Source organism: Xenopus laevis, chromosome 2L (assembly GCF_017654675.1).
Source record: "Xenopus laevis strain J_2021 chromosome 2L, Xenopus_laevis_v10.1, whole genome shotgun sequence".
Taxonomy (NCBI): Eukaryota; Metazoa; Chordata; class Amphibia; order Anura; family Pipidae; genus Xenopus; species Xenopus laevis.
The window spans coordinates 167,759,459-167,772,705 of record NC_054373.1 but is presented as its reverse complement, the minus strand read 5'-3'; the positions used below and the strand labels follow the sequence as shown (position 1 = coordinate 167,772,705).

Sequence of the window (13,247 nt, the reverse complement as noted above, 5' to 3'; positions counted from 1 at the left end):
TATCCTTTAAATGCAAATGGCTATTTTAGAACATAGATGTTCAGGAATTGAGCTGAGCAGCAGCTGTACGGCATGATTATCAGAAACGTCAGTGAAAGAAATGTTTCCAGAGTTTTAATGCTCTACTTTTAGAGCTAGAAAATCTTGAAAAAAACTTTTTTCTTGTCATTTTAAGTTGAAAAAATATCCTTGTAGATAGAAGGGATCATTTATGTCCACAATTACCTGCAGCTGCTCATAAAACCACTTTTATTACTTGCTTCAAATAGTGTTCTTTGTATTTCATTAAAGTTCAGTATAGTCCTGCCTTCTGTTCCTAATCAAGCTCTTCTGTGTCTATTGATGTAAGGGAACCCCTGGAACTACTGCCACCTCCTGACCAGGCAGTATCTCCGGGGTTCCCTTTGCACCCAGCATCAATAATAATAAAAGTACAACAAAATAATCAGACGCACACATCGCTCACACTGGAAATGACACAATTGTGTCCAATTTCCGATGAAATGAGTGTTGTTGCTGTTTCGTGAATTGCAAACTATTGCTCTGAGCTTATTGCCCCTTGCAACGACATGAGGCTGGTATTCTGTGAAAAATGCTGCATTATTTAAAAAAATATGGCGTCTGCACTCACATTTGCACTTTGCTCACTGCACTTGTGGACGTAAATGAGCCCTATAGGCTAGTGCCAGATCTTGCAGCTCTCTGCCTGCAGAAAAACACAATACGGTGGATTTGGTGCAGAAACGCAAGGATTCCGATTTTGCATCGAAATCCACCATGTCTGCCTGTACCCGAACTGAGCTCGGATGCAGGCACAATGAGCAGCAGAGCAGTAGCGGAGGAGAAGATGTCTGGCACCAGCCATAGGGTTTCATGTCATAAAACCAGTGTAGCTATCAGGACTAGTTTGTTCAAGATAACGACACAAATATTTGCAAAGGAGTCCTGAGCAGGCTTTTTTGTAATATTGTTGCTATTTGCTTTTCAAGTGAAGGTCTATCAACATTTCCCCAGTCAATCATGTGTCAAAACTTGTGTACCAAATCTTAACAAATCCAGGGGACTAGGGATAATGGTGCTGAAGTCCTTTCTCTAGGCAATTTCTATTCTAGGTCAAATGATCATAAAGCACTTTCTACAATCTGTTTGCCAAAGAAAAATCTTGCCGTTTGAGTGTAGAGACATGACTTCCTAACCTGCCCAATAAGTATTTGCCTTATTTAAGGCCACATTTCGGTGAGCAGGGCATCAAGACATACCATTACAAGGGTCTGGAGTGGCCGGATCGACAATGCTTGTTGACATTGGTATGGCCAACAAATTAGGGTTGCCCTCTGCTATGAAAACCTGGTTGCCCGGATCAAAACTGCCAGTCTGAATTTCTAAATTAGGAAATTCGTACGAGACTTTGCACTAAATGACACGGCAATTAGCAATTGCAACCCTAAATCATATCCACCTACATGGAAAATTGAAGACCACATATTTCTTATGCAAGTTTAACATGCTCCCAAGAGGTTACAGGGGAACATGGTTAGAAAACATGGTTTAAACATTTAAATGGATATTTTATTTTTAAAATTTTCTAGGAACTCACTGAAGCTGGCCCTACTCAAGCAGATTTAAGCTGCCAATTAAATAGATACAGAAAATAACCTTTTTTATTATCTATCCTAACATTGTCTTTGAATGCTATTTATAATATTGCCATAAAAGTATTTGCCTGTTGCTTTTACATTACCTTTCTTACCCCCCTGTTCCTCAATGAGGGGGCTGCCATATTTGTGCAGCAGAAGTTGGTTAACATTAGAAACTGACAATTATTTACAAAAGCAGAACTATCAGGGAAAAACCATCAACATGACCTATAAGTAACTTTTAATGTAGAGTAATATTTTTAAAAGAAAATTTTTAGTGTCAGTATCACTTTAAGCCCTTTTAGACTGTGTCAGCAGCTTATCCAACTGGGCCTTCCCAACTGCCTCCCAGGTTGAAACTCCTGTTGAGAGAGGACCACATAGGTATGTTACAGAGGTCGCCTCCCAACAGGAATTATTCTTAATTAATAAGACCAGGAAATGTGGACGCAGACACTTTAATAAACACACAATGTACCCTGTTACATAAATGTACTTTAGGGTTATTCTTTTATTCTGATGCTTTATGTAAGAGGTTCTCTCAACAAATTTTACAGCTTCTCAGAGCTTAGTGGATGTCTTTCATCCACTGTGTTAATGCCATCTACTGAGAAAACGAACCTACGTATCAGCTACATTCCAAGAAAGACTCAGTAATCATCATGTTTACAGCATTACCCATTTCATGGAACATGCTCGAAACTAACGCATTTAACTGAGGCAAAAATACAAGTGATTCCCACGCCTGTTAAAACAATTTAAAAGAAATAATTTTGCAATAGCTAAAATAATGTGAATAGCACAATCGTTATTCAGGAATCAAAATTTATTTACTGCATGATTAGATTAACATTAGGCTTATTGCACCCTACTTTGCAGCAAATTTGTATATAGTATGGGTTAATAAAATAAGTTGATAAATGGTTCCACTATAGTTTATATCTGGTGGCATATAAGTGGAGAATGAATTGATGATCCTTCTCTTGATACGAGTATGTTGATGAAACCTCACTTTCCAACCCTGAGGCAGCAGTCCAGACGCTGCCCTTCCTCTCCATGCTTATAACTTTAGCGTTAGAGCACATCGAAGGGGGGCAGCGTTGATAGTGCAATGAGCTCTATAGCGCTTATGTTTTAAAAAACATAAATTTGGTTCTGTTGAGAGAGGACCAATGTGCGTTACTGAGGTCCTCTCCCAACAGGTATTTTTCTTAGTGAATTAGGGCAGGAAATTTGGACGCAGACACTTTAATAAACACACAATGCACTCTGTTACATAAATGTGCTTTAGGGTTATTCTTTTATTATGTAAGAGGTTCTCTCACCTTGACTCATGGCAGGATCAGCAACGACACCATTTGTCTACAGTTGGTATCGCCATAGACCATCACTTAACAATCATTCTGTTTCTGGGTACGTGTCAGTAACAGAACTCCAAAAATGCACATGTAGATTGTGGACTGCTAGTCTGTAGGAGACTCTGTTGGAGTAAATCTGTGTCTTCGTGCTTCCAAAACTTAAATTTAAGCCAGGAAATTCAAAATGGGCACTTACTGTGAGGCCACAGGGAGAACATCAATGGGAGATGAGAGCAACATGTTGTTCGCAAGCCACTTGTTGGGGATCATTGCCCTAGACTGTGAACATGGGAGAGTTGACGAAGAACAGCCTTTAACCTCCCTATTGGAAAGTTTATTGCATTTGTTTTGAAGCCTTCAGTGGATAATATGGTGCAGCAACCACTGATCAACTATTTGACTGAGACCCGACATGATTCAGCAGCATTTATGCCTATGGAGCATGTGCAGGTTACAGCAGGAGGGAGATCACAGAAAGTAGCTTCTAAAATTGAGTTTTGCTTTGTAGAATGAATGTGATAATATGGAAACAAATGGAAACAAAATAATACAATAAAGGAATGTACTCAAATAACATTAGTTGGTGTTTATGAAGACATTAGAGTGACACCTAATGGTGAGATTGTGTTATTATAGTGTATGCGTGTAGCTATATAGACTGCTCATGCTATTTTAAGTATATTTTAATCTTGGTGTTGCAGGTCTTTATTGTAGTGTGTGTGTGTGTGTGTGTATGTGTGTGTGTGTGTGTGTGTGTGTGATGTGTGTGTAATAAGGATTAAATCACTGTTCCATTATGCATGAAGAAGGTCCCTCTAGAGAGCAAAAAGTTGGATACTATTGAATAAGGGGGTAAATTAAAAATTGTTTAAAGGATGCGCTGGTCTAGTAATCCCTTTGCAATATTCTGACTGTTATTGCATCTCAATTTGATTTATAAATCACAATAATAATCTTACCTGAATAAACTGGGCACCATGAAGAGCATCTTTCAGGTCAGTGCACCCACTAACGAGTGCCATTTGATCCTCCAGACTTAGGGATCCCCTAAGCATTTCTGACTTCTTTAGTTCCTCCATCTGCTTCCTGATTTAAGAAAACAGAGTTTTATTTAAAAAAAAAATCGTAGAATCGCCATGAAGGATTATTATTCTGCTTCCTAGACAAAGTGTAAGACATTAAGTGTAGAACAGGGTTGTGTTTGGTTATAGCCGGGGTGATTCCAAAGCAAAGTTGTATGTTGTTAGGGTGAATGAGAGCATCTTAGATAATGAAAATATATAGATACAAGATTATATTCCCTGTGTACTTATTTAATGCTTTCCCCTAAACTGCCCTTTGATGGGGCCTTCTCTGTGCGAATTAGTCTCTAGACTGAACGACATGCTGCTTCTTAGCATGAACAGCAACATAAAGTATGGGGGAACCTTTTGACTATAAGTTATAACATTATTATCTGTCTGGCACAAGTATCTGAACCCCCACCACACACACACACCCCCCGTGCCAACTTCCATCAAACAAAGATTTTAATGAAAGATACCCCTGCACAATACTTTGTGGCACCTTGTAATTACATAATATACTTTATGTATAAGCAATGTCTATGCTCTATGTATAGAAAAGGAACCTCACATAAATATGGAAAGGCTCCCTATGTTTAATCCTGCACTACAAGTATGTAATCACAAGCAAGTAATCTGGAAGACAATCATTAGGACAGTGTAGTAACATTCCACAAGCCAAAGGAGAATGTGAACTTGCCCAGGAACTCTACAGAGTAAAGCTCTCAACCAACATATCGTTAAGCTGATAATGATCCATAATGAGCAGTGTTTAAAACTTATTTGATGTTACCATTTAGAGGAATTTCTTTTTTAAAAGTAAAAGGACTGGGCCATTATCTCCCTAATGCCAAGGGGTCACTTGACATCTCTTAAATCAATACCTTGTACATAACATTTCCACACAGCACCACAAATGACAGACATTCAACTGTTTTGAGAGAAAATGTAATGCTAAGCAACTTTCCAATGTACATTCATTACATTCATTTCTTTGGTATTTAACCTATGTGTCTATAGTTAAAGGCAGTATTTATTTGTCCCTTTCTGTTCTGACTTTGGATAAAGTGTATCAGAAGTCAGTTAACTTGGTCTGTTAGTCAGCCGGCTTTAGCTACATTATTTTAGGAGTCTGAACCCTAAGTGCAGAGAATGTAAACAGCAGACAGATATTGCTTCCAACTGCAATTGGATTTACAAATAACTTTATTTCAATTGTTAATTAGTGTACACTGGAAAACTGTTTAGAATTACATTTGAGGTGTTACAAGAATAAAGCTGCACCCCACTCAAGGACTCTGCAAGGACCACAACAATGAAAGAATAACATTTGTATTTGGAATTACATCAAAATCATCAGCATCTCAAAATGCTATATTTGCGTTTTGCGTCCTAGGCAGGCCGCCTCTTACTAAGTGCCCCTCTAGAACACAAAACCCATAGGCATTAGAAGACATTTTTAATCTAATTTTTAAAAGATTTTGTACTTTTATTTTGTGGCACTTGCAGAGTCCTTGAGTGCCCATTTCTTTTGCTGCTGACTGATTGCTGCTCCCTGTGCTGAGAATCTGGGACACTTGTAGGGGGCCCTCCACTCGTTAACCCCTTACAGGAAACAATAGTAAGACGTAGTAATTTTTGAATACGAATATTTCTGATTTATTTGAAGTAGCAAAGATTCCGTACAGTTCCACTTGCAAATTATAAACATTCATGCAACATCAACTTTCATATCACAACTGTTCTTAGTTTTCCACCACAGTCTCCTAGGGCCTATCCCAGATCTCAGGCAGGGTTAACTATTACCATCCTGTACTCGTCCACCACTTGGTTCGGTAATCCGGTGCACTTTAGCACCCCTTTACCATTCCGCCAAGCCTTCCCGTCTCTGTAATCCGGTGCTCCACCAGCACCCCTTTACTATTCCGACCGGGACTACTCACAGTCCTTCTTCTTGCCCCAGGCCTCTTTAACCTTATCCTGTGTCTTCCCTATCTTCTGGGTCCCTAACTTGTGGGGTATCCACGGAAAACTAATTTCCACTACACTCCTAGGTGGGGCAAGAAACTACCCTATCTCAGACACCTAGGGGCAAATTCACTAAGATTCGCCAGGCGCAACTTCACCGCACTTTGCCGCACTTTGCCAGGCGTAGTTTCGCCAGCGCTCCGCAAATTCACTAAAATCCGAAGTTGCGCTCAGGGGTAGCGTAAGGTTGCGAAGTTGCGCTAGCGTTGATTCGCTAAGTAAAGCAAAGTTACTCTAGCGCAGGCTAATTTGCATACGGCGCGAAATTCAAATTTCAATGGAGGAATACGTATCAGCACTACAAATGGCTAGAAAACCTTCAAATCATCAAATAAAAATTTTATTTTGCCCTACACATGTGCCCACTGTCTAGGTAAGTTGCCATGAGTCAGGAAATGTAGGGGGAAGGAGGGGAGCCCCTAAAAAATTTTTGATCTTTTTCAGCCTATCACCCATAATGTAGAAAACACGCCAGCGTTTTTTTGGACTTAGAAAGATTTTTGACTTTTTTTTAAACAATCCCTATCTACTCTATTGCGCTTCGCCAGGTCTGAGGTGGCGAAGGAAGTCTAGCGTAAAAGGTAGCGTTCAGTACACTGCGCGCGTTAGTGAATTTGAGTAGTTACGTCGCTAGCGAAACTTCGCCAGGCGTAAGGGTGCGAAGTAACACTAGCGAAACTACGCCAGCGTTCGTTAGTGAATTTGCGCAGTAACAAAAATGACAAACGCTAGCGAAGTAACGCTAGCGTTCGGCGCTTCGGCGCTTAGTGAATTTGCCCCCTAGTGCCTGCTAACTACAAACTACTATACTAGATTCTATCTTTCTTTTCTTTCTGCTGTAGCTCTTCTTCAGGACCACTCCTCCTCTGACAGCATCCTCCCATCAAAAGCCCTTAACGCTAGGTGTGTGGCCTTCTTTTATACCTTCACCAGGTTCCCAGTCACTGCTGTATCACTCCCTCTGCATGTGCTGGTCCTCAGTCTGTCCATGTGTCTCTCACCTGCTGATGGGGAATAAATTACACCTTCCTTACCCTTGAGCACCACCTGTTGGCCACTTACCCAAATAACACTCTCAACAATTTTAACACATACTCACACACATTATTCAATCAATTTTCAACCACAATTCAATTACAACATTTGGTTCACCCTCTTACACACTGATGCAACTATATTGTGTTTCCTGTAGTGGATAACATACCGGATATCTTCCAGGGCAGTGGAGACTTGTTCCTGCACAATATCATAAAGTTTCACCCTAAAGCCTCCGCTTGCAAAGACCATGGCCCAACTGCGACCTATAAGACCACTAAGAAGTGGGGGGAAAAGAGAAATATGGCAACAAAATTAACAATGTGCTCTCTGTGAACATGATAGGAAAAAACAGAGAAAAGCTAATTATTCCTACAATAAAATGATTTTCAAGTCTGCTTTCTTCTAACTCTTTGCAGCTTTTGAATGGTTGTCGTTGACCCCTTCCAAAAAGCAAATGCTCTGTAAGGCTCCAAATGTATTGTAATTGCTCATTTTTATTACTCATCTTTCTACACAGGTCCTGTCCTATTCATATTCCAGTCTCTTATTCAAATCAATGCATGGTTGCTAGGGTAATTTGGACCCTAGCAACCAGATACCTTAAAATGCAAATGAAAGAGCTGCAGAATATAAAGCTAAATAACTCAAAAACGTTAAATAATAAAAAATGAAAACCAATTGCAAATTGTCTCAGACTATCACTCTCTACATCATACTAAAAGTTATTTCAAAAAACCCTTTAATCTACAGACCTTTACAGTTTTGAGGCTTTCTTCATTACCCATTGAAGACATTCCCTGTATGTTTTCTATTTGTAGTTGTATATCATTAAATGCTTCACTAAGGAATGATAATATTACCCTATTGTTGTTAGTTTATATAGTGCATAAAGTACCCCCTCTTGTAAAATATAAGGATATTATAAATTACCGAGGAGTTCCATGACTATATAAAAGCATAAGGCAGAAGGCCAAGTGTTTTTATACCGATCATGGAATGCCGAGGTGACTTCCAATAGCCTCATATTTTGCAACAGGGGGTACTTTATTTATTATAATACACAAGTTTCAGTGAATCATGTGACAGAAACGACATCACTAAGCTCCGATTATAACTGATGACATCACTAAGCACCGTTTATAACAGGGGTCCCCAACCACCGGGCCGTGGCCCAGTACTGGGCCGCAGACAGTCTTGAACTGGGCCACCGAGCCTAGCGACCAATTAACAAGCCGAATTGGACGCCAACGCAACCAAATTGGACACTGTCATGCCGATTTCGACGCTGACTCCTCCCAACCCGCTTTCTGACCCATCCCGAACCCCCCCCCCTCGGTCCTTGCAAAATAATTTGTTTCTACACCGGTGCCCAGGCCAAAAAAGGTTGAGGACCGCTGGTTTATAAGGATGCAATACACAAAAGCTATGAATATCTTGTATTGCACACTTATAGGGCATTACCGCAACGTTTCAGGCCTCACTTGGCCCTTTTTCAAGCTGAAAAAGTGAGGCCTGAAACGTTGCGGTAATGCCCTATAAGTGTGCAATAAAGGCATTTTTATTATAACAAGATATTGTGGTGCTGTTCATATCAAATATCTGCTGCATTTGCTGGTGGGAAGTGGCCACTGGAGAATCTGCACCCAGACAAAGTAAGAAGATTTAACAAAGTTGTGCTGACTATTTTGCTTAAAAACATTGTTGGCCATGCCAATTTTATGGCCACACCCCCTAATTACCATGTCCATTTTACAAAATTTGACAGGTTATGAAAATTTGAACATATTTCTGGGAGTTTTAGTGCAATGTTTTATGTTATAACAGTTTTGCAAAATTAAAGTAAATTGCACTTTAAGCTGCTAGTATCATTTCTGCCAAGAGACCTGTATATCTTAAATAGTTACAAATGTATCTTTGCTTATTTCAAATTGTTACAAAAGTATCTAAGTGCAGCAGCTTTTCTGGGCTCTGCTAAAAAGCCTCTTATTTTAATTAAGTGTCAGAAACTTTGTATCTTTTTCTGGCGTCAGTGCAGGAGATCAAATAGAAACTTGGGACATTTCAGTAAGAAACCCAGAACTGCGGACTGAGTGGTCAAAATCAGGACTGTCCCGCAGATAATGAGACAGTTGTGAGGTATGATTTACATGCATAGCACACAGTAACCAAAACATAATGTGAAAAAAATATCTTACAAGCTGAAAGGAGAAGGGGTTGAGGTACAAGATGTGGGAATGGGCAAGTTCAGATGGAAGTAAGGTGAGAGATGTGGTATGGATGTTGCCTTTAGAAGCACACTGAAGTTATGTTAAACTTAAACTGTTTTTTAAGAGACCTTTGGAAAGATGAAAGGTTGGGAAAGTCAGACAGAAAGTAGGAGAGAATTACAGAGAAGGGTGCAGCCTTGGCAAAGTCTTGAATGCAAGTATGTGAGGTGGTAGTGAGAAAAAAGTGGGGGAGCAGGTTAGTAGAGGAGCATAGTAAGTGGCTAGGTGAATATCTAGAGATAAGTGAGGGTCATTAGTTTGAATTCTATTCTGAAATGTTGTGGAAGCCAGTACAGGGATTGGCAGAGTGGCATGGGAAAGGAGGAGCAGTTGCTGAGGTGTATGAGCCTGGCAGCAGTATTTATTATGGACTGGAGAGGTGACAATCTCTAAAGGGGAAGGCTAATTAATAGAGAGTTATGGGATAGGATGAGAGAGTGAATAAGAATATTGGCAGTATCTTGGGTGATAAATGATCGTATTTTGGACATGTTCCTTAGGTGAAAGCGACATGATTTAATAAATGATTGGAAATGAGGAGTGAAGTTCAGGGCAGAATCAAGGATAGCCCCAAGGCCCGCACCTGGGGAGACAGGTGATAGTTAGTTGTTAAGTATCATAGATACTTCTGGGATGTTATGGGTGTTAGCTGGGGGAAAGAGAACCATTTCAGTTTTTGAGAGATTTAATTTACGGTAGTGTTGTGACATCCAAGTAGAGATAGCGGACAGGTAGGAGGAGACAGCGGCATATCAACTCTGCACCAGAATATCAAACCATTCTGCACATTTCACATTGTACTTGATGCAGAGGTGTTGCTGTGCTCTGCAAATCATGCCGGAATAAAAATTCAGCTTTAGGTGTAGACAGTAGCAATGGTGTAGGCAGGTAAGTAAAGAACCTCTTTGCACACAGCTAGGCTGCCGAACACAGGTGGGGTTGTGTATAAGAGGAAGACACAGGTCTTTGTGCTCTATTTTGGAGCTCAATGACCTTTAACTATTCTGTATAGTGCAGGAGCATTGCTGCTATTGAAAAACTTCATGTTATTGTAACTCCTATGGTTTTAGATTCCTACTAATTAATTTTCCTAGTTATTTGGCAAAAGCCCATGTGTCCTATTCTCTGATTATCCATATTATTGGTTATTAGAGTTTATGACCACTTCCTGCCAAACTATACTGTCATATATATATATATATATATATATATATATAGTCATAGTGATTGTAAATGGGTGGTTCTTTTTGGTATTCGTCTGTTAAACCAGGGGGATGTGTCTGGGAAGCTGGGGATCAACAACGCCCAGTAAAGCTGTTCTGCCCTAGAGTGAAAGTTGGGGAAAAAGGACCCCCTGAACAAGGCTTAGACAGTTTACAGGAGTAGCTACTATTACAGCACGTTCTAGGAATATGAGATAGCCAGGAATAGCTAGAAAGGGCAGCCTATGCTCCAACAAGGATTATAACTGGAGGTAGCTCTCTCCTAGGCTCTGCTAGCCTAAAAGAAGGATTCCGACTATATTCATTTCTGCTGTAGCGGATCCAGACCACATTGACTAAAATCCCTAGAAGGTAAATCTCCACAAGGGTGTGACAGAAATCCTGCTCGGCAATAAAACCTTCGTTTTGTTTTGTTTGCAAGAACCTCTGGTGTCCTCTGTTTTATTTTACACAACAAGTGTAGTTGCACAACACTTTCACCATCACTCTTCCAATTAGCGAAGGCCCATCTTCGTTAAGAGAGAGTGTGTTTTAGCCAAAATAGGGTTACATTCTAAATCTTTGTTTCACACAATCATGCCAAAATTGACCCACCCCACCCTATAATGTTGAAAAGCAGCTCTTTCCATGGATTTCACAGCTTTGTACACTGAACTAAAAGAAGTTCAGGCCAGCGACCTGAATGATTTGAACAGAAGGAAGTAAAAAAGGATGTGTGGCTCCTCTTCACTTCCTTTCAGCTGACTGATGGAAATATTTTCCACCACAACAAACAAATCTAAATCCACAACAATTGCAGGAATATCTGTTGAAATGGCCAGCAACTTGCCATAAAAATTGACCAAACTGCCCAACTAAATCTGGGCATCTATGGACAGCTATAGACACACATGTGGTCAAAACTTCTTTACAAACATAGAATGTCATCACTGTCTCAATTTTTGTTCAGTGTCTCTCTTGATGAGCTCCGGTGTGGTCACTTAAAGAGAAGTAATACAGAGATACAAAGCATGACTCTTTCTATCACAAGCTTTTCTGTCTGCAGGAACACTGGCACAGTGTCTGATGTTGACCCTATGTTGCAAGAGTTGTCGGGACTATGTACACTGAAACACCAGCTTGTGTACTGAAAATAAGAGTTATTACAAGAATTATTAACACTTATATCCACAGTTGTGCAAGTGATACTGTAAACTGGAGGGATATTATGGCAAGGAGGCAGTATAGCATAAATATATATAGTGATTTAGGCACTAGAAAAGTGTTCAGATATGCGTGAAAATCAGGATTCCTCTAGGTCAGACATGATAGATTTCAAAGGTCGCTTATCTGATAACATAATAAATAGATTAGTGCTACCCTAAAAACAACTATTATAACTACAATATAACTCCAATTGACATTTCTCCGGCTACATATGGACCACTGTAAACAGCTAGAACTAACCAGATAAGCATTTCCTCTCCCATAAGCATTTTCTATGTGAAATAACAAGGGAGATAGAAGTATATTGTTCTCTCTGGTTGGAAAGGTTATACTGCACGTGCTGTTTCAGCTTCCTGTATTTTGATGGGGGAGGGAAAGCACTTTAAGACACCACATTATTAAACTAGGCTCTATTTTGTGAAAATAGATTAATTACACAAATATTTTTACATTAAATATATATAAACAGATTTTATATATATATATATATATATATATATATATATATATATATATATATATATATATATATATATATGTTTGTTTGTTTTTGCTCCTGACGAAGATCCCTGTGGGGGATCGAAACGGTGAGGCTTAATAATAAAACATTTTTTTGTTTTTTCACTAAAACCCTGTAAGTGCCGCAATCCTTTTCACTATATATATATATATATATATATATATATATATATATATATATATATATATATATATATAGTCTTACATTATATAAAATAGATATAATGGTGCAGCTATAAGTATATCATCTACAGTTTTATATGGGATGGGATGAAAAAGTATTTTAAATGTAATATTATAATGTAAATGAAATGAATTACCTGCCAATAATCACAATATTTCCTTCTTGGAGGTCATTCATTTTCAGTGATATTGAGAGAGAGTGAGCTCTGCAGGAAAGACCCAACTTCCAGCAGTAACACAGCAACAGTATTTCCTTGCAGGACTATTTACTTTGTGCTGCTAGGAAATCTCCTGTAAGGCTGTTATTGACTGGCTGCTCCGGCAAGCTTCTATTTGTAACATAAGAACTCCACTCTGATTGGTCCATGGTGTGTCTGTCATTCCACGCCTTCATTTCCTACAAATACAATACATATTCATATATATATATGAGTGCGAGTTCTTTCAACTAACACATGCACAAAAGCACTGCTGTTATTACAGACACTAAGTATGATCCAACCAATTGAGAAAAGTTACCAGAGCATGCAGAACTGAGATCAGTGTGGGTAACGTTTACCAGAGAAGGCAAAGACACTTCTATAAAATTTACAAAGAAAGCCTACACTGATTGCATTCAATTTAAAGGCAGTCTGTTTGCAACCAGTGCAGCAACTTGAATGCATTATTAGTAGTGACTGCATTTGTATATGATGTGGGGGTTTAACACATATAGAAGAATGTG

General features: G+C 39.2%; 1 protein-coding gene across 1 annotated transcript in view; it reads right to left on the bottom strand.

Moving 5' to 3' along the window:
* Nucleotides 1–12,777, bottom strand: part of cryl1.L (crystallin lambda 1 L homeolog) — a 40,872-nt gene extending 28,095 nt beyond the window's left edge. Inside the window, 3 exon segments of the mRNA NM_001097733.1 lie at nt 3,955–4,081; nt 7,292–7,399; nt 12,661–12,777. Of these exon segments, the coding sequence (NP_001091202.1) occupies nt 3,955–4,081; nt 7,292–7,399; nt 12,661–12,701 (276 nt within the window). The 5' untranslated portion in view covers nt 12,702–12,777.
* Between the last annotated feature and the right edge of the window lie 470 nt (nt 12,778–13,247).